General features: G+C 46.8%; 2 protein-coding genes and 1 pseudogene across 3 annotated transcripts; all 3 read left to right on the forward strand.

Annotated features, from left to right (window-relative positions):
• Positions 1–586: 586 nt before the first annotated feature.
• On the forward strand, positions 587–3,078 carry RPL27 (ribosomal protein L27). Of its 2 annotated transcripts, none has more exons than XM_042256003.2 (5): positions 587–666; positions 801–990; positions 1,843–2,012; positions 2,769–2,879; positions 2,994–3,078. In XM_042256003.2, the coding sequence occupies exons 2-5, from the start codon at positions 910–912 to the stop codon at positions 3,040–3,042; spliced, it is 411 nt and encodes a 136-aa protein (XP_042111937.1). In that variant the 5' UTR covers positions 587–666; positions 801–909; the 3' UTR covers positions 3,043–3,078. The 2 variants fall into 2 exon arrangements, with proteins under 2 accessions (XP_042111937.1, XP_014954285.3); XM_015098799.4 differs by having other exon boundaries at positions 908–990.
• On the forward strand, positions 587–17,988 carry IFI35 (interferon induced protein 35). Its single transcript, XM_004012955.6, has 8 exons — positions 587–666; positions 801–4,775; positions 16,212–16,301; positions 16,593–16,740; positions 16,811–16,917; positions 17,019–17,205; positions 17,299–17,405; positions 17,635–17,988. The coding sequence occupies exons 2-8, from the start codon at positions 4,734–4,736 to the stop codon at positions 17,824–17,826; spliced, it is 873 nt and encodes a 290-aa protein (XP_004013004.2). The 5' UTR covers positions 587–666; positions 801–4,733; the 3' UTR covers positions 17,827–17,988.
• On the forward strand, positions 7,482–8,447 carry LOC105611409 (RNA-binding protein with serine-rich domain 1-like; annotated as a pseudogene).
• Positions 17,989–18,056: the final 68 nt, after the last annotated feature.

Raw genomic sequence — 18,056 nt, forward strand, 5'->3', positions numbered from 1 at the left:
TATAATCATCTTTCACCTCTCTTATTTTGGAGACGGAAATGGCAATCCACTCCAGTACTCTTGCCTGGAAAATCCCATGGATGGAGCAGCCTGGTAGGCTACAATCTATGGGGTCGCAAAGAGTCGGACACGACTGAGCGACTTCACCTCACTTCACCTCTTATTTTAGTCGGTTTCTGACATAGCTAAACTCTAAAGGTTGAGGGCAAGCACCTTCGTTTGATTGATCTTCGTCTCGTCATTATGCCTAAGAGTGCACACAGTTGGCACTAATAAATGTCCTACTTTGTTTCTGATTCTTCCAAGGCAAAAAAGGAAATTTCAAACTGTGTCTCCCCACCCTCTAGCGCCAGAGAAAGGACCTACAACAAGTGGAGCAGCGGAGCAGCTGTGTCCATCTTAAAAGCATTCCGCGAGAGACAAAATTCCTTTGCCCCGTCTACTGCTGGAGCTGCTAATAAAGTTTGATTTGAATAAACGAGCCGCCAGACTTGACTTTAGCCTCAAGAACTTCTTCCTCCTTCAACACAGATTCTAAGCGCCTCGGAAGAGGCGGGGAGAAGCCCAAAGAGGCGGGACAGGAAGTGAGATCACGCTCCTCGGGGTGAAAGGTTAACGGAAGTGCCCTTTCTTCCTTTCTGCTGTAGTCCCGAGTGGTAGCTACCGGTGAGTAGTGGTGGTGGTTGGGGTTTCCAATCCGCCGCCATCCGAGGCCTAGGAGTCGAGTTGCGGGGTGGTGCGTGGTGCTTTCCCTTCTCCGGTCTCTGGCGGCTTCCTACCAGGTCCTGTTGTGCGAGCAGGGCCCGCAGGCAACCTGAACCGAGACGGCAGTGAGCGCAGCTGAAGTTCCGGGGCCCACAGCCTGAGCTGGCGGATTTCTGAGCGACCCCTTCTCCTTCCTCTGCAGAAATGGGCAAGTTCATGAAACCCGGGAAGGTGGTACTGGTCCTGGCCGGTCGCTACTCCGGACGCAAAGCGGTCATCGTGAAGGTACCAGCCCCCCGGGCCTGTGCGCCTTTATCCCGTGAATGGGCTGGGCTGGTGGGCAGCTTGAAATTCAAGACCCAGTTTGGGGTCATTACTCCGTGAGCATTGCGGGGCGGGGGGGTTGTGAATGCATGAGACCTTTTGAGAAAGACGCAAAATAAACAAACGGGAGTTCAGTTGGGTAGTTAACACCTAACGCTGTCCTCTGTCAGAGAGGCTTTTAATAATAGTGACGGCCAAGGTTTATGAACTCTTGCTTGGTCCGTGGCACTGTCTTATAGGTGTCGTCATGTCCAGTCCTTACCGTTACTGCAGGGTTGCTTTCTATTGCAGAGGTTTAGAGGTGTAGAGTTTCACCTGTGCCGCTGCAAGGGACTCCGTGAAAAGAGGAGAAATTTTTTCTAGTCCAAATGGTCACTTAGCATAACCTAGCTCTTCGGTGTTTGCTTTCTGCCTACGTCTCCAGCCTTTTATGACATTTCCCTAAGCTCTGGTCACCTATATCACTGTTTTTAACTGGGGTGCCCTTGGTTCTCCTTCCTCCATCTCCCACATCCTGTCTCTACCTCTGGAGGAGATTAAGAGTAAAGTCCTGAGAACTGGTGCTTGACATATAGCAATCACTAATTATAATTGTTCATTGTCGTTACAATTTAAGTCTTTTACTTCCCAGGCACCCTGCCTTCCCAGTGGGAAAGATACCTCCCTTTTCACTGTTACTCTTTGGGCATCTAGCATAGCACTTAGAATGTTTGCTGTGTGGTTTTTACGGTAATGGGTCTGAGAGGCCTAGGGACAGGGTTATTCTAGCACAGGGCCTAAATGGCTGGTAACATGTAATTCTTGCTCCTTCAGAACATTGATGACGGCACCTCAGACCGACCCTACAGCCATGCTCTAGTGGCTGGAATTGATCGCTATCCCCGCAAAGTGACAGCTGCCATGGGCAAGAAGAAAATCGCCAAGAGGTCAAAGATCAAGTCTTTTGTGAAAGTTTATAATTATAATCACCTCATGCCCACAAGGTGAGCATCTCAAGAATGGAAATGAAAATGACTTCTCTTTTCCCCTTCTCTGCCCTACTGAATAAGAGGACAACCTGGTGGCCACTGTAGTGTGGGGAGAGACATCATTTTGAATTTGTCATTGGCAGTGGTTTCCAGTATTGTCTCTCTTACTGTTCACTTTGGGCTTCCCTGGAGGCTCAGAGGTTAAAGCATCTGCCTGCGGTGTGGGAAACCTGGGTTCGATCCCTGGGTCGGGAAGATCCCCTGGAGAAGGAAATGGCAACCCATTCCAGTACTCTTGCCTGGAGAGTCCCATGGACGGAGGAGCCTGGTGGGCTACAGTCCACGGGGTCGCAAAGAGTCGGACACGACTGAGCGACTTCACTGTTCACTTTCCTGTGAAAACACTTCTGAAGTGTCTTCCCTGACTTGGCCAAGCTTAGGTGTTAAGGAGAGATTGTTCCATTTGTTTGCAGCCACAGTAAAACACAGGATCTGGCCTGCCCTCTTTCTCTCTCAAGGATAATAGTATTATAGGATAGGGTTGTTGTGGGAAATTGAGAGAAGGAAGCATGAAGTTTTTCAGTGGTTTGAATCTGCGTAGATGATTTTGTTAAAATTGGATGTTTCCAGAAAATGTCATCGGGACTTTAGCCTGTGTTGATAACTCCTGTAGAGTCAGGCCGTAACATGCCAGTGTCCCAGGAGTGGGATGGAGGGGAGAGGGCCCTGGCGGCCTGTGGGCTGCTCCTACCTTCCTACCATTGTCCCCAGGTACTCTGTGGATATCCCCTTGGACAAAACTGTTGTCAACAAGGATGTCTTCAGAGACCCTGCTCTCAAACGCAAGGCCCGACGAGAGGCAAAGGTCAAGTTTGAGGAGAGGTAAGAAGGCTTTGGTAGTGAATGTTGGAGTGTGGTTTCACTGTCCTCCATGAAGACAGTTTTGTCTTCTGTGATTCCTGCTCTCATTTGTGTCTTTTTTCTTCCCCCCTCCAGATACAAGACTGGCAAGAACAAATGGTTCTTCCAGAAGCTGCGGTTTTAGGTCTGTCTTAGTTAATAAAAATATTTTAAAAGTGTGCATGTGTCTGCCTATTTCCTGTGTTATTAAACTGGAAAATGACATTGGTGCATGAGGGACTGTGGGAGAATGTAAAATAAAAGCTATGTCTGCTTTTATGAGACATGGGCTACTTCTGTCCTCAGCCTCATAATCCTTTAATGGTCTGACTGACGGGTAGAATGTGATACTGTCCTGTTCCCCCAGAAGAGCTATCTGGACAATTTTACGTGTGAACTTGTTTAAGCTTCCCTGGCTTCCACCCCGTTACATGTTTAGAGAACCCTCCACACACACACACATACATTGTAACATCTGAAGACCCCTCTAAGAGCACACCATCTCCTTTGGATTGAGAATTGCTGAATTGTGGTTTGTTGAACCCCTGTGCCAGATTATTCAAGTGCTATTTGGAAGAGAACCACACTGGAGAACTGCTGTAGATGGGGATGGACACCAGCAATGAAGGCTTGAGCCACAGTGCCACCATTCCTGGTTGCGTAAGGGAGAGATCCCAAATGGTCTGGCAAGAAAGGGGTTTAGGCTCTGACTTGGCACCACTGGACTGCAGAAAAGGCATTTGGCCCTTTTAGCTGACATTTCACCTCTCATTGGGTACTTAACTGTGACCAGGTTTTCCTGATGAAATAGGCTCTCTAGCCAAGCTGGTTCTAAGCTACTAAATGGACTAGGATTCAAATGGGCCTACTTGCCAAGCCTCAAACTTGGCATACTAACATGAGGAGTACAGGGATTGATTGAGAAAGGGGCCCGAAATAGTGGGAAACCCTGGATTGGGTGAAAATATAAGACATCCTGCAGTATTTAATTATACTTGGATTTGACTCACCTTTGAGTGCTGAATGGCTCTATGAAATTCTCCAGGCAAGAATACAGGGGGGGAGAAAAAAGAATACAGGGGGGACCCATTCCCTTCTCCAGGGGATCTTCTCAACCAAAGGATCAAACCCAGGTCTCTTGCATTACAGGCAGATTCTTTACCAGGGAAGCCCTGGATGTCTCCAGTAAGTGTTAACAGCTTGCCTACTCAAGAGTCACAAATGGAACCAAAATATAAACCCTCCGTGGCAAAAATTCAAGTACTTGGATATTTATCACTTCAAGCAGTGGGACTTTGAGCAAGTTTCTATACTGTGTCTTACAAATTTAGAATCTCATCTGTAGAATGGAAAAAATAAAACCAACTTTGAGGGGTCATTTTGAAGGTTAATTCATGAAAAGCAGAATTGGACATTAACAGCTCTCAAATACTGGCTATTACCACAGTTTGGCGAACATGGGGCTTTTATCTATCATGTTTGCAATTATCAACATCTGCATGTTCTGGGTAACATTCTAAGCCATTAACAAAGCAGACAAAATTTTACAAATAGGCCTGTACTGGGATCGCTACACTGGAAGGAACGGCTGATTTGGGCCAGCATTCAGTTTGTATTTGCTTGTAGGGTAACTTACCTGAGGCCTCATAGCTGGGGGAAGTCAACTTTGAAGGCCAGGAAGCCACCCAGGGGTGGAGCGTGGGAGGGGCGGGGACTTCAACGAAAGGAAAGTGAAAGCAAACAGCCTGCATAAGGAAGAAGTGTCTTCCAGGCTCCGGTGGGCGAGACCAAAGCTCCTCAAAGTTCAAGCAATTTTCGTTACTGGGGATTCTGCCAATGTGTGCCCAGCTCTTGCCAACTGGATCCCAGACTGTGTCGGTGAGGAGGAGGGTTTTGGGGGTGGGAAGAATCAGAGGAGCGCCCCTTTTGGCCAGAAATCTACCGGTTTCTCAAGAGTCTAGCAAGCAAGCAAGCCTTTTCCTGGTTTCTTTGAGTCTAGCAAGCAAGCCTCTTCCTGCCCATCTCTTAGACCTGCAGAAGGTCCAGGGAGAGACCAGCTGGGATGACATCTCTAGGGTGTTGGTCCTCTAACTGCCTCAGAGACAGTTCTAAAAACTGCACCACAGGAGATCATGAATTCCTTGTGTGGATGTGCATTTTTCTGGAGGAAGATTCCATCATTTTCATTATATACTCAAAAGGGTTATGTGACCTCTAAAAATTCAGGAATTGGTCACACCTTTATCTCCTGAGATCCTCCTTAACAAATTCCTCCCCTCCTTACATTTCCATTTCAGCTTAACCTAGGACTCTCTTCAGGATGAAGGGAAGTGTTCCTCTTCTGAGACCTAACCCCCACCCCTTCTACCCCCGTCTGCTCTGGTCCCCCCTTTCCCAACCCATGAATGCCCCGGCTCACGATAGACTAAGCCCTCTGCTGGCTGGTCCTCTGTTTCAGCCTGTCCAACTTTGATCACCAGTGCCTGGCGTGCAGTAGGCACTCAGTAAACATCTGTTGAATGAATGAATCTCATCTAAACTCTTCAGCCTTTCTCACCCTCATACTATCATACTACCCCATCTGTTACAAATACATAGATCTCTTTCTTGGAAATGTTTCATCTGCCTCTCAAATGTAGGAAGAAAGACCCCAGACTTCAGAGCCAGCCTGACTGGTTTCAGAACCTGGTTCCTCCAATTGTGGGGCCCTGGGCAAGTTCTTAGCCTCTCTGCTGCTGCTGCTGCTAAGTCACTTCAGTCGTGTATGACCCCATAGACGGCAGCCCACCAGGCTTCTCCATCCCTGGGATTCTCCAGGCAAGAACACTGGAGTGGGTTGCCATTTCCTTCTCCAATGCAGGAAAGTGAAAAGTGAAAGTGAAGCTGTTCAGTCATGTCTGACTCTTAGCGACCCCATGGACTGCAGCCTACCAGGCTCCTCCGTCCATGGAATTTTCCAGGCAAGAGTACTAGAGTGGGGTACAATTATATAAGTCCTATACCCTTATCCATATGATGGGAATAGCAGTAACACTTCCACAGATGAATACCTATCTGCAAGAATTAAACTAAATAATCCCTAAAATACACAGTGAACACTGAGCACTCTGCTTGGCATATACTAAGTGCTCAATACCTCCTCATTATTGTTAAAAGTACCAACCTTTTCAGAACCCCAGTTCCCCAGGACGATCTTGATTCACCCCCACCTCACTCCTACCACTCTGCTAAAACTGCCTTCTCTCTTTTTAAAATTATTTTATTTATTTTTGACTGTGCTGGGTCTTCACTGTTCCAAGTAGACTCTAGTTGCGGTGACTGGGGGGCTACTCTCTAGCTGCGGAATGCCGGCTTCTCATTGCAGTGGCTTCCCCTGTGGCAGAACGCCGGCTCTAGGTGTATGGGCTCAGAAGTTGTGGCTCTGGGCTCTAGAGCATAGGCCAAGTAGTTGTGGCTTAGTTGCTCTGAGGTATGTGGGATCTTTCCAGATCAAGGATCGAACCTGAGTCCCCTACATTGGCAAGTGGATTTTTTTTTAATGTATTTATTTTTAACTGGAGTATAATCGCTTTACAACATTGTATTGGTTTCTATCATTTATCAATATGAGTCAGCCATTAAGTATATGTATGTCCTCTTCCTCTTGAACTTCGCTCTCCCATCTGCCACCCCATGCCACCCCTCTAGGTTGTCATAGAGCACTGGATTTGAGCTCCCCACGTCATACAGCAAATTTCCACTGGCTATCAAATTTTACATATGGTAATGTATACATTTCAATGCTACTCTCTTGATTCATCCCAGGCAGGCAAATTCTTAACTACTGGACCATCAAGGAAGTCCTAAAACTGCTCTCTTAGAGGGACTTTCCTCTTAAACGGGAAATAAGGAAGGTGGTTTTAGAAAACTGTAATTCTGAAAAATCACCCCGAGAGCAGGAGGAAGCCACAGTGGTGGGAAGATGATGCCCTCTGGCACAAATTGCAGTCAATTAGGGATCCTTTTTCAGATTCAAGTTAGAAGTGAGAGTTCAGATAAGTGAGACCACCATTGCTGCTTTGAACACCCCAGAAAGGGGGAGTGGTTTCATTGGAACTGGAAAAAAGGAGCTTCAGTCAGTCAGTTCAGTCGCTCAGTCGTATCCAACTCTTTGCAACCCCATGGACTTCAGCATGCCAGGCTTCCCTTTCCATCACCAACTCCTGGAGTTTCCTCAAACTCATGTCTATTGAGTTGGTGATGCCATCCAACCGTCTCATCCTGTGTCACCCGCTTCTCCTCCTGCCTTTAATCTTTCCCAGCATCCGGGTCTTTTCTGATGTGTCAGCTCTTCACATCAGGTGGCCAGTTGGAGCTTCAGCTTTAGCCTCATTCCTTCCAGTGAATATTCAGGGTTGATTTCTTTTAGAATTCATTGGTTTGATCTCCTTGCTGTCCAAGGGACTCACAAGAGTCTTCTTCAACACAATTTGAAACCATCAATTCTTTGGTGCTCAGGTTGCTTTATGGTCTAACTCTCACATCTGTACATGACTACTAGAAAAACCATAGTTTTGACTAGATGGACCTTTGTTGGCAAAGTGATGTCCCTGCAGAGATAAAAGTCAAAAGAGGCACAGCACTTCCAGTGGTAGCAGCAGCTTCAGGTCTCAGTCCAGTTCTGCCTCCAGTCTGGGCTCGAGCACCAGCACAGCCTCCATCAGTGGTTCCAGCTCATCTTCAGCATCAAACTGCTCAGGAAGTTCCAGCATGTTCCCCAGCTCCAGCTCCAGCAGCTCCTCTGGCTCTCCAAGTCCTTCTTGGCACAGACATGACAACAGGTGGCGTTCACGCTCCAAATGTAAACCAGCTGAAAGAGATGAAAAGGAAAGGAAAAGAACCCTTCCCCTAAACCCACCAAAGAACACCTGGGGAGGCTCACCAGGAATGTGATCAAGGATCACATCATGAAGATATTCTCCACCTCTGGGAAAATTGAAATGATTGACATATGCCTGTAGAAAGCATCCACCCCCATCTGTTTAAAGGCTGTGCCTATGCATGAGTTTGAAAATCCACATGAGACTGAGAAGGCGGTGAAGCTCATGGACAGAGAATAAATCAACAACCAGGATATCATGGCTACTGCTTCTACGGCCCCTTGGCCTTGGCCACCCCCCAGGCAATCCCCCCCACCTGCCCCCGAAGAATGCTGCCACTGCTTCCCACATGGCGCAGGTGCAAGGATGAGGAGAAGGTCATGTTCCCCTCGACAGACTCAAGTCCCTGGTGCTCCCACGATCCCGTTCTCCCGGGGCTGCCGCCACAACAAGAGACACTCTAGTTCCAGCTCCTCCCGATAATCAGGGCCACTGAAGCTCTACCCCATCCAACTCATTTCTGTCACTTTTCTAGCTGAAGAAGGATTGGTAGGAAAGAAATCCCTCCTCAGGGGCAGACTTGGAAGGTGAAGGGAGCAGTTGAGATGTTCCCGGGGCAGCAGAGTTCCAGCTGTAGAGTGTTGTGGGTTTGGTTTGGTTGGCGACTTGCTTGTAATGATCCCCTCCTGTTTTCTAGCTAGAAAGCTTCCACATTTCTAGTTCCTGAGAGTCGGTTTGGTGGCAAAGCCAACAGAGATGAGCAGGGGGCTCCTAGTGATGGATCAACGCCAGCCTGGGAGCACGTTTTCCCATTCTACAGATGACTTGGAGGCCTGTGGAGTCCCACAGGAAAGGACATGCTTTTACACAATGGCCATTCCTGTTAGCCTGGCCCTGCTCCCTGCCTGAGTCCTCTCCTGACCTGTAGGGTAAGATATCTCCAGTTATCTACCCAAATGGTTCTTTTTAGACGTGTGTGTGCACACACCACCACCCCCCGCCCCACGTCTCCCTCTCTGTCTGAAATTGGTAAGTTGAGAGCCAGGTGTGCCAGGTCACCACAGAACCCCCACACTGTTGGTATTCGTGGTGGTCCTGCAGGTTACCTTGGCAACGTGTACATGGCTTTTCTGGCTTTTATTGTACAGTCAGTACTATAAATTTTCTGTTTTGAGTTTCGTAACTTTGTAGCATTTTAGATAATGTTGTGTTTGTTGAGTAGAGTAAAATAATTGTGTTGAATAAACCTAGAATTAGAGTTCAAAAAAAAAAAATCACCCTAAATTCGTTGCTGAGAGACAACCTGTATTAATGACATTGTGATGTCTAGCTTCCAAGAATTTTTTTGCATTTCTATACTTTAATAAATATCTTCATGAGTTAAAATGTTTAAAATCAATAGACTAGGAAGAATATAGGCAATTTTATATTTTGATTTTTTGGTTTATTGTGAGCATTTCATGTTAAATGTTCCTCTTTACTATGTGTTTTAATTGCTATGTAATATTTTATATGGGCTTTACCAGGTGGCTCAGTGGTAAAGAATCCACTTGCCAATGCAGAAGATGTAGGAGATGCCAGTTCAATCCCTGGGTCAGGAAGATCCCCTGGAGGAGGAAATGGCAACCCACTCCAGTGTTCTTGCCTGAAAAATCCCATGGACAGAAGAGCCTGGCAGGCTACAGGCCATGGGATCACAGTCAGACAGACTAAGCACATAGCACCTAATATTTTATATTGAATTGTTTCTCTCCTGTTGGCCATGTAGATTTCTTTTTTTTTTTTTTTCTGTTGTAAACAAGGCTACAGTAATCATTCTTGTATGTGTGCCAACCTTTCCTTATGATAAGCAGGACTATTTTTTTGAGGATTTTTTGCTCAATCTCAGAGGTCACTATCATGCCTCCTGGCAGAAGGCCTGTTAGCAGCACTGTGCCCAGCCCAGGCTCTTCCTCCTTCAACGTGTTGTTCTTCATGCCTGCTCTCCCTCCGGTTTCACTAGCCCCTCTTCTGCATTCTCCTCAGCTGGTTCTACCTTGTTTCCTGATCTCTTAGTGTTGGATGCCCCAGAAATCAGCACTTGAACCCCTTCTTGTTAATCTCATTTAGTTTGTGACTTTAAATATCTCTGCATGGATAACTCTCATGTTTATGCTCATGGCCTATATCAATGGTAAAGAATCTGCCTGCCAATGCAGGAGATGCAGGTTTGATCCCTGGGTTGGGAAGATCTCCTGGAGAAGGAAATGACTGGTGGCTCAGATGGTAAAGCATCTGTCTGCAATGCAGGAGACCTGGGTTAGGAAGATCCCCTGGAGAAAGAAATAGCAACCTACTCCAGTATTCTTGCCTGGAGAATCCCATGGACAGAGGAGCCTGGTGGGCTACAGTGCATGGGGTCACAAAGAGTAAGACAGGAGCACAAATACACACATACACATATGGCTCATCCCCTAGAATGTAAAAACTCCACAATGAAGTTTTCTCTGTTTGGTTCACTACTGTATCCCCAGAGCCTAGAGTAGGGTCCGGCACACAGTAGATGCCTCGTAGTTGATAGTTGTATGAGTGAATATGGAAGCAAATGAGGGAGGGGACTTCCCTGTAGCCTTCTTTTTCTTTCGCTGTTTTATTTTTCTTCTTCCTTTGTGTCTCTGACACTACCTAATTCTGGCCCTGGCCCTGTCCTGACTATGGCCTCTTTTTCCTCTCAGTATTCCTCTGCCTGTGTGCATGCTAAGCTGCTTCAGTCGTGTCTGACTCTTTGCAACCCTATGCAAAGAGCTTGCAACTGTAGCCCACCAAGATCCTCTGTCCATGGGATTCTCCAGGCAAGAATACTGGAGTGGGTTGCCATTTCCTCCTCCAGGGTATCTTCCCAACCCAGGGATCGAACCTGTGTCTCATGCATTGGCAGGTGGTTTCTTTACCCCTAGGGCCACCTGAGAATCCTCTACATTCATTTATCTTTCCTGAAAACTGACTAGGTATCTTGGAAGATTTTTTTTTTTTTTCTGCTGTGCTGCCCAGTATACAGAATCTTAGTTCCCTGACTGGGGATCAAACCCCTGCCCTCTCCAGTGGAAGCATGGATTCTTAACCACTGGACTGTCAGGGAAGTCCCAAAGATCACTCATTATGTCTCTGGATGGGTTCTTCCACGTTTTTGGCTTCTATCATTAGCACATACTGTTCTAACCCAGAGTCCTATCCACCAAGTCCTGTTCCTGACACCATGTGTCTTCAGTACCCTTGGGTTTGACTCACTTTTGCCCACTAAGGGTATTTTTTGTTATTTTTGGTCCCACTGCATGACTTGCACTAGGACATAACCAGATGAAGGGGGAACATATTTTCCTTTTTTTTATTTCATTGCTATGTCTCCAGAGTCTATAATATAGGACTGCATGGCACAGAGCATAAAATCTATATCAGGGGTCCTCAACCTCCAGGATCTAATGCTTGATGATATGAGGTGGAGCCGATGTAATAATAATAGAAATAGTGTTAGTCACTCAGTCATGTCTGACTCTTTGCAACCAATGGACTATAGCCAGTCAGGATTCTCCAGGCAAGAATACTGGAGTGGGTTGCCATGCCCACCTTCAGGAGGATCTTCCCAACCCAGGGATCAAATTCAGGTCTCCTGCATTGCAGGCAGATTCTTTATTGTCTGAGCCACTAGGGAAGCCCCAATAGAAATAAAGTGCATAATAAATGTAATGCGCTTGAATTGTCCCCAAACCATCCTCCTCCCCAGTCCACGGAAAAATTGTCTTCCGTGAAACTGGTTCCTGGTGCCAAAAAGGTTGGGGACCACTGGCTTAGAGGATCTTAGTCCCCTGACCAGGGATTGAACCCGGGCCATGGCATTGAAAGCCCAGAATCTTAACCACTAGACCACCAGGAAACTTCCCTATTATTTAACCTTAACGGATCTCAGGTTCCTCAACTATCAAATGGGGATTATTAAATACAAAACATTTAACATAACACTCATCAGATGCCATAAACTACTTTTACAAATAAAATTATACATAGGTAGAAATTGGTATCCCCATTTTATAGATTAAACCAAGGTACAGAGAGTTAAACAACTTGCCCATTGTCTTGCAGTAGTAAGAACAGCTGGATGTAAGTCCTGGAGGTTTGGCCCCAGAATTTATGTTCTTAATTGTCACATTACACTACCTGCCAATACTGCTATGATGAATACAGACAGCATGAGATTTTATTGTAGGGGTGGTCAGGTTCTAAACTTCACAAATAAGGAGGAGAATGCATTTGTTGTTGTTATTGTTCAGTACCTAAGTCATGTCTGATTCTGCGACCCTGTGGACTACAGCATGCCAGGCCTCCAGGTCCACCACTGTCTCCCAGTTTTGCCCAAGTTTACATCCACTGAATCGATGATACTGTCCAACCATCTCATCCTCTGCCTCCCTCTTCTCCTTTTCTCCTTCAGTCCTTCCCAGCATCAGGGTCTTTTCCAGTGAATTGGCTGTTCACATCAGGAAGCCAAAATACTACAGCTTCAGCTTCAGCATTCTGAAGAATGCTTGCATGTAGTCAAATGAACCTCAAATCATTAATTCACTCCTAAGTATCCAGAATTTACAGTCTCAATGAGCTCAATGTAAAATGGATAGAAATTTTTTTTTTTCACTTGAGCACTGGACAGATATTGGCAGGTGCCAATATTATAACTTGGTGCCAATGTTATAATGTTAAATTATATGTTATAATGTTAAAGAAATAAATAGCATGTATAACTGAATTCAAGTGCAGGTTGCTCAGCCGTGTCCAACTCTTTGCAACCCCATGGACTATACAGTCCATGGAATTCTCCAGGCCAGAATACTGGAGTGGGTAGCCTTTCCCTTCTCCAGGAGATCTTCCCAACCCAGGAATTGAACCGGGGTCTCCTGCATTGCAGGCGGATTCTTTATCAAGTGAGCTATCAGGGAAGCCCTGAATTCAAGTAAATCACTATAATCAGCCTTTGTTGTCCTTGAAAAGTCTGAAGTTTTGGCTGGGAATTGGAGATAGGAAGCAGTTTCGTGATACTTAAATGGGATGGAGGCCAACTGTACCTGGCATTTAGCAGGTCCCCAATAACTACTGGCTCTCTTCCCTTGCCTGTCAGGTCAATGACATTATATGAAATCCTTGAACACCCAGGTCTGCAACCTCAGCACTGTCTCTCCAGTCTGTCCCCTTTGTCTCCTTAATACAACATCCAGAGTCTGGGGGCTTTTCCTCAAGGGACATACTCACCCGCACGTGTTCCTTGTGCCCACCGCCAGAGGCTCAGGTCAGCTCCTGTCACATCTGTGAGAATTAGAGCTGCAGAATCTGGGCTTGTTTCCTCGTTCCACAGTTCCTGCTGCTCCAGTTCATCCTGCCATCACTGTCAGATAGAAATCTTTTATTTTTTTTTAGTATAGTTGATTTACAGTGTTGTATTAGCTTCAGGTATATAACAAAGTAATTCACTTGTACATATATACATATTCTTTTTCAGAGTCTTCTCTATTACAGGTTATTATAAGATATTGAATAGAGTTCCCTGCGTGATATAAGAGGTCCTTGTTGTTTATCTATTTTCTTCATAGTAATGTGCATCTGCTAATCCCAAACTCCTAATTTATCTCTCCCTCGCCCCTTTTCTCCTTTGGTAACTGTAAGTTTGTTCTTTATGTCTGTCTTCACTTTGTCAAAAATTCATTTGTATCTTTTTTTTTCAGATTCCATATATAAGTGATATTGTACGATATTTGTCTTTCTCATCTGATTTACGTCATTTAGTGTGATAATCTCTAGGTCCATCCAGGTTGCTGCAAGATGGCGTTACTTCATTCTTTTTATGACTAATACTCCATTGTGTGTATAAAACATCTTTATCCAAATTCATCTATTGGTGGACACTTAACTTGCTTCCATGTCGTGGTTATTGTAAATAGTGCTCCTATGAACGTTAGGCTGCATGTGTCAGTGAAAACTCTACAAATTAGAGTTTTCATCTTTTCCGGATATATATCCAGAAACAACATTGCCGGATGAAATGGGTAATTCTATTTTTAGTTGTTTATTTTTTGGCGGCCTCAGGGTCAGTTCTTAGTTGCAGCCTGTGGGGTCCTCCTTGCATCATGAGGCTCATTCATTGAGGCACATGGACTCCAGTTGTGGCGAAAGGGCTCAGTAGTTGCAGCACACAGGCTTAGTTCCTCAACCAGGGATCAACCCACATCCCCTGCCACTGGACCACCAGGGAAGCCCCTATTTTTAGTTTGTCAAAGAACCTCCATACTGTTTTCCATATTGGTTGCACCAATTTACATTTCCTGCAACAGTGCAGGAGGGTTCTCTTTTCTCCATACCCTCTCCAGCATTTATTATTCATAGACTTTTCTATGATGGCCATTCTGACTTTGTCTGAAATCATTGTAATTTTGATTTGCATTTTTCTAATAATTAGTGATGCTGAGCATTTTTTTCATGTGCCTCCTGGCCATCTGTATGTCTTCTTCAGAGAAATGTCTATATAGGTTTTCTGCCCATTTTTTGATGGGTAAATTGAGCTCTTCAAACACTGTATCCATCACCTCACTCCCCTTTTCAGAAATCTTCACTAGTTCTCCATTTCCCTGCTGATAAACTTCCCTTCTTGAATATTTTTTAAAATTGTATTTATGAAGTTTTTAAAAATAAATAAATTTACTTATTTAAAGCTATGTATTGAATAGCCTTGCCAATTACTAGGTTTTCAAACTATACGTATAATTAGATCAAGATTTAAAGCAGAAGTAAAAAGAGGATAGGTTAAGGACTGAATCCAATTCAAGAATGCATTTTATTTTTAAAGTCAAGCCATCTTTTTCAAATAAAAAAATCCAGGTTTCTGATTTCCCTTAGAAATGGGACGATATAGGATACTGAAACCACATTCCATGTGAAGAAAACTTGGCTAGAGCCAGGATGGGGTTGCCACTCTAGTGGGGACATGCTGTCTCCAGGATGTCAGAGTCCCCATCTCCCCACATGACACTACATGGACTCCCCTGACTCATGGATGTCATCTCGCTGCCCCTGGGAATCACTGATTATTTCTCACTACTCATTACCCAGCATTACTTGATCAAGCCCTAGGTTTCGTCTGCTTAAAACAGAGTGAGCTCACCCTGAATGATTCAGCACCCTCTGTAATATGCTTCTGTTATGTCGTTCGTTCACTTCATTCATTTACTCAACACACAATTTACTGAATGCCTGTTTTGTGCTGGGGACACTGAGATGGCCAGGACAGAGTCCCGTCCTTCCTAGCGAGCTCACACTTCCCTGAGCTGACCTTATTTATCAGGATTCCAACTGCAGGGTGAGCGATCCACCCCACAAACAAAGGTGCATTTATTCCTATCCCTGGTGTCATTCCCCTGGCCATTTGTCAGCTCTCACTCTCTCTCTGGACCTGCCCCAAATCACGCCCAGTCTGAAAGGCTGCTTGGCACAGTGGAAAGGGTGGCAGTCATGGGACAGGCTGGGAGATCTTGGATAAATTACTCCCCTATTTTGACTTTGATTTCTTCACTGTAAAGCACAGATTAAGAGTCTGGAGTCAGACTGCCTAGGGCCAGATGACTGTGGGCAAGTCATCTGATCTCTCTGAACTACAGTTTCCTCCTCTGCAAAATAAGGGTAAGAATGTATTTATTTCATAAGGTTGTTGCAAGATGTGAGTGATATAATTCATATAAAGGTCTTAGCACAGTACCTGATATACAGTAAGTGCCTAATAAATGTTAGCTGATAGTCTTATCTTACAACTCTAAGCCCCTATTCCTCCTCTAGGTCTCCCTTGTGTTAACCCCTATAGGACGGTCCCTCCTCCAAATTCCTGCTGTCCTCCACCATCAATTGTGTGATTGTGAACCGTTTTGAGTACCATTTTATACAGGCCTGAGGGCTGGACCTTTGTCTTCACTGCCCTGTGTCATGCCCAGTCCCTCATAGCAGGAGCTCAATCGATGTTTTCTGTTTTGTTTGGACTGTGCTGGGTCTTCACTTGTGGTGCACGCAGGTTCAATAGTTGTGGCACGTGGGCTTAGTTTCCTTGCTACCTGTGGATCTCAGTTCCCAGACCAGAGGTCAAGCCTGCGTCCCCTGCATTGGAAAGTGGATTCTCAACCACCGGACTCACCAGGAAAGTCCTTTGATCAGCATTTGTTAAACTCTAGGGCTCCAGGAATGACCCAGCCATGGCTGCTGCAAAGGCTCCTGCCCTTCAGAGCAGCTGAGATGAGGGCATTCAGGCTGGGCCAGGACAAGCCCAGGCCAGGGTAAATGGGTTGGGTTGTTCTCAGGCTGAGCATCAGCCCTGCTCTTGGAGAGTCCGGAAGAGCACAGCACCCTTCCCCTGGCTCATTCATTCTCTGGTTGTTCCCCTCTGCTCCAACAGGCTCTCCAGGCCCTTCAGGAGGAACAGGCCAGACTAAAGATGAGGCTGCAGGAGCTGCAGAGGAATCTCAGGGACTGCCCCCAAGGCAAGGTAAGCTTCGAGGGGGTGTGGCCTTGTAGAGAAAGTTGCTGCTGCTGCTGCTGCTAAGTCACTTCAGTAGTGTCCGATTCTGTAATTTCACTCCTGCTCTGCCATTTCCTTTCTGTGTGACCTTATCCACTTATTCACTTACTCCACTTCTTCATCCAGCTCTCATTTCAGGATTAATCCCTGGCACTCAGCATCAGTCACATACAATCGGGGGTGCTTACCTCCTGGGAGGGAGTTGGGGGCTCTCCCCAACCTTGAAGTCTGCATCACCCTCTCCTCCCCTACCCACAGGTCCCATTCCCTGTGCCTGAGTCCCCCCTGGTGTTCCGAGGACACTTTCAGAAGGGCAAGGCAATGGCCAAGTCTGTGGTTTCCCATGTGCGGATTTGTTACCCTCTGCCTGGAGGCTCTGCTCTGGTGACCTTTGATGACCCCAATGGTGAGCTCCAGGAAGCCCAGGGAGGGAGGCTGGGAGGCTTCCTAGGACCAATCCTGCTCCCCTTCCCCAGTGGCCAAGCAGGTGCTGCAGCAAAAGGAGCATCAGATCAATGTGGAAGGATTTCGGCTGAGGGTTCAAGTCCAGCCCCTGGAGCTACCCATGCTGACCACCATCCAGGTGACAGAGTGGCAGGGCCCTGGGCCCTCCAGGGGGCCCCATGCACTGGGCACAAGGGCGTTGGGCTGTGCCTGGGACCACTTCCTCCTGTCTTTCCCCAGGTGTCCAGCCAGATGAATGACCAGAGAGTGCTGGTCAGTGGGTTTCCTGCCGGGCTCAAGCTAAGTGAGGAAGAGCTGCTGGACAAGCTGGAGATCTTCTTTGGCAAGACCAAGAATGGAGGTGGTGACGTGGAGATGAGGGAACTGCTGCAAGGAGGTGTCATGCTGGGCTTTACTGAGGTTGGAGGTAAGGGCCTTGCTGGTGGGATGAGATCCGGGGCATCAGGCCACGGGAAGGGAGAGCCCTGGATGCTGAAGGTCTCCTGCTCCATCCCTGCAGTGGCCCAGCGCCTGTGCCAGATGGGCCAGTTCATGGTGTCACTGGGTAAACAGCAGTCCTGTCTGAGAGTCTCTCCCTATATGAGTGGGAAGATCCAGAAGGCCGAGGTAAGTGAGAAGATGAGGATGGCGACTGGGCCAGGCCACCTGTCTGCATGCCAGAAACTTGCCCAAGGAGGGAATCACTGCCCCCAAACCCCACTGACCTATTCGCTTCCTACTTCTCCAGGCCTCCTGCCCCCTCCCATACTCCCAGGGTCACCACCTGCGCCAACCTCTGCCCCCTCCCAAGCCCAACCCGCATGAGCCTTTGCCCATCTCCTGGCTCCCTTTCCAGGTCAGGCCCCAGCCTGTACCCCAGTCGGTGCTGGTCCTCAACATTCCTGACGTCCTGGATGGCCCGGAGCTACAAGACATCCTGGAGATCCACTTCCAGAAACCCACTCGTGGAGGGGGGGAGGTGGAAGCTGTGACAGTCGTGCCCCCGGGACAGAGAGGCCTGGCAGTCTTCACTTCGAAGTCAGGCTAGGAGCCCGCCTTACTCATTAAGCCCACCCCTCTGCCAAGGCTCTTAAACCAGGTTGGGGCTAGAGGCATGTACAGGAGAAAGTGATGACGCTGGTCAACGGAGGGAGGGATTAGGAGCGGTGAAATGTTGCCTGAGAACAGTAAAAGTGCCCTCATGGCGTGATCCTCTTCCTCATTTCACTTGATGAAAGGAAACTTGATCGGGGCATAGAAGGAGGCTGGGGGAGGGGG

This window comes from Ovis aries, chromosome 11 (genome assembly GCF_016772045.2).
Source record: "Ovis aries strain OAR_USU_Benz2616 breed Rambouillet chromosome 11, ARS-UI_Ramb_v3.0, whole genome shotgun sequence".
Lineage (NCBI taxonomy): Eukaryota > Metazoa > Chordata > Mammalia > Artiodactyla > Bovidae > Ovis > Ovis aries.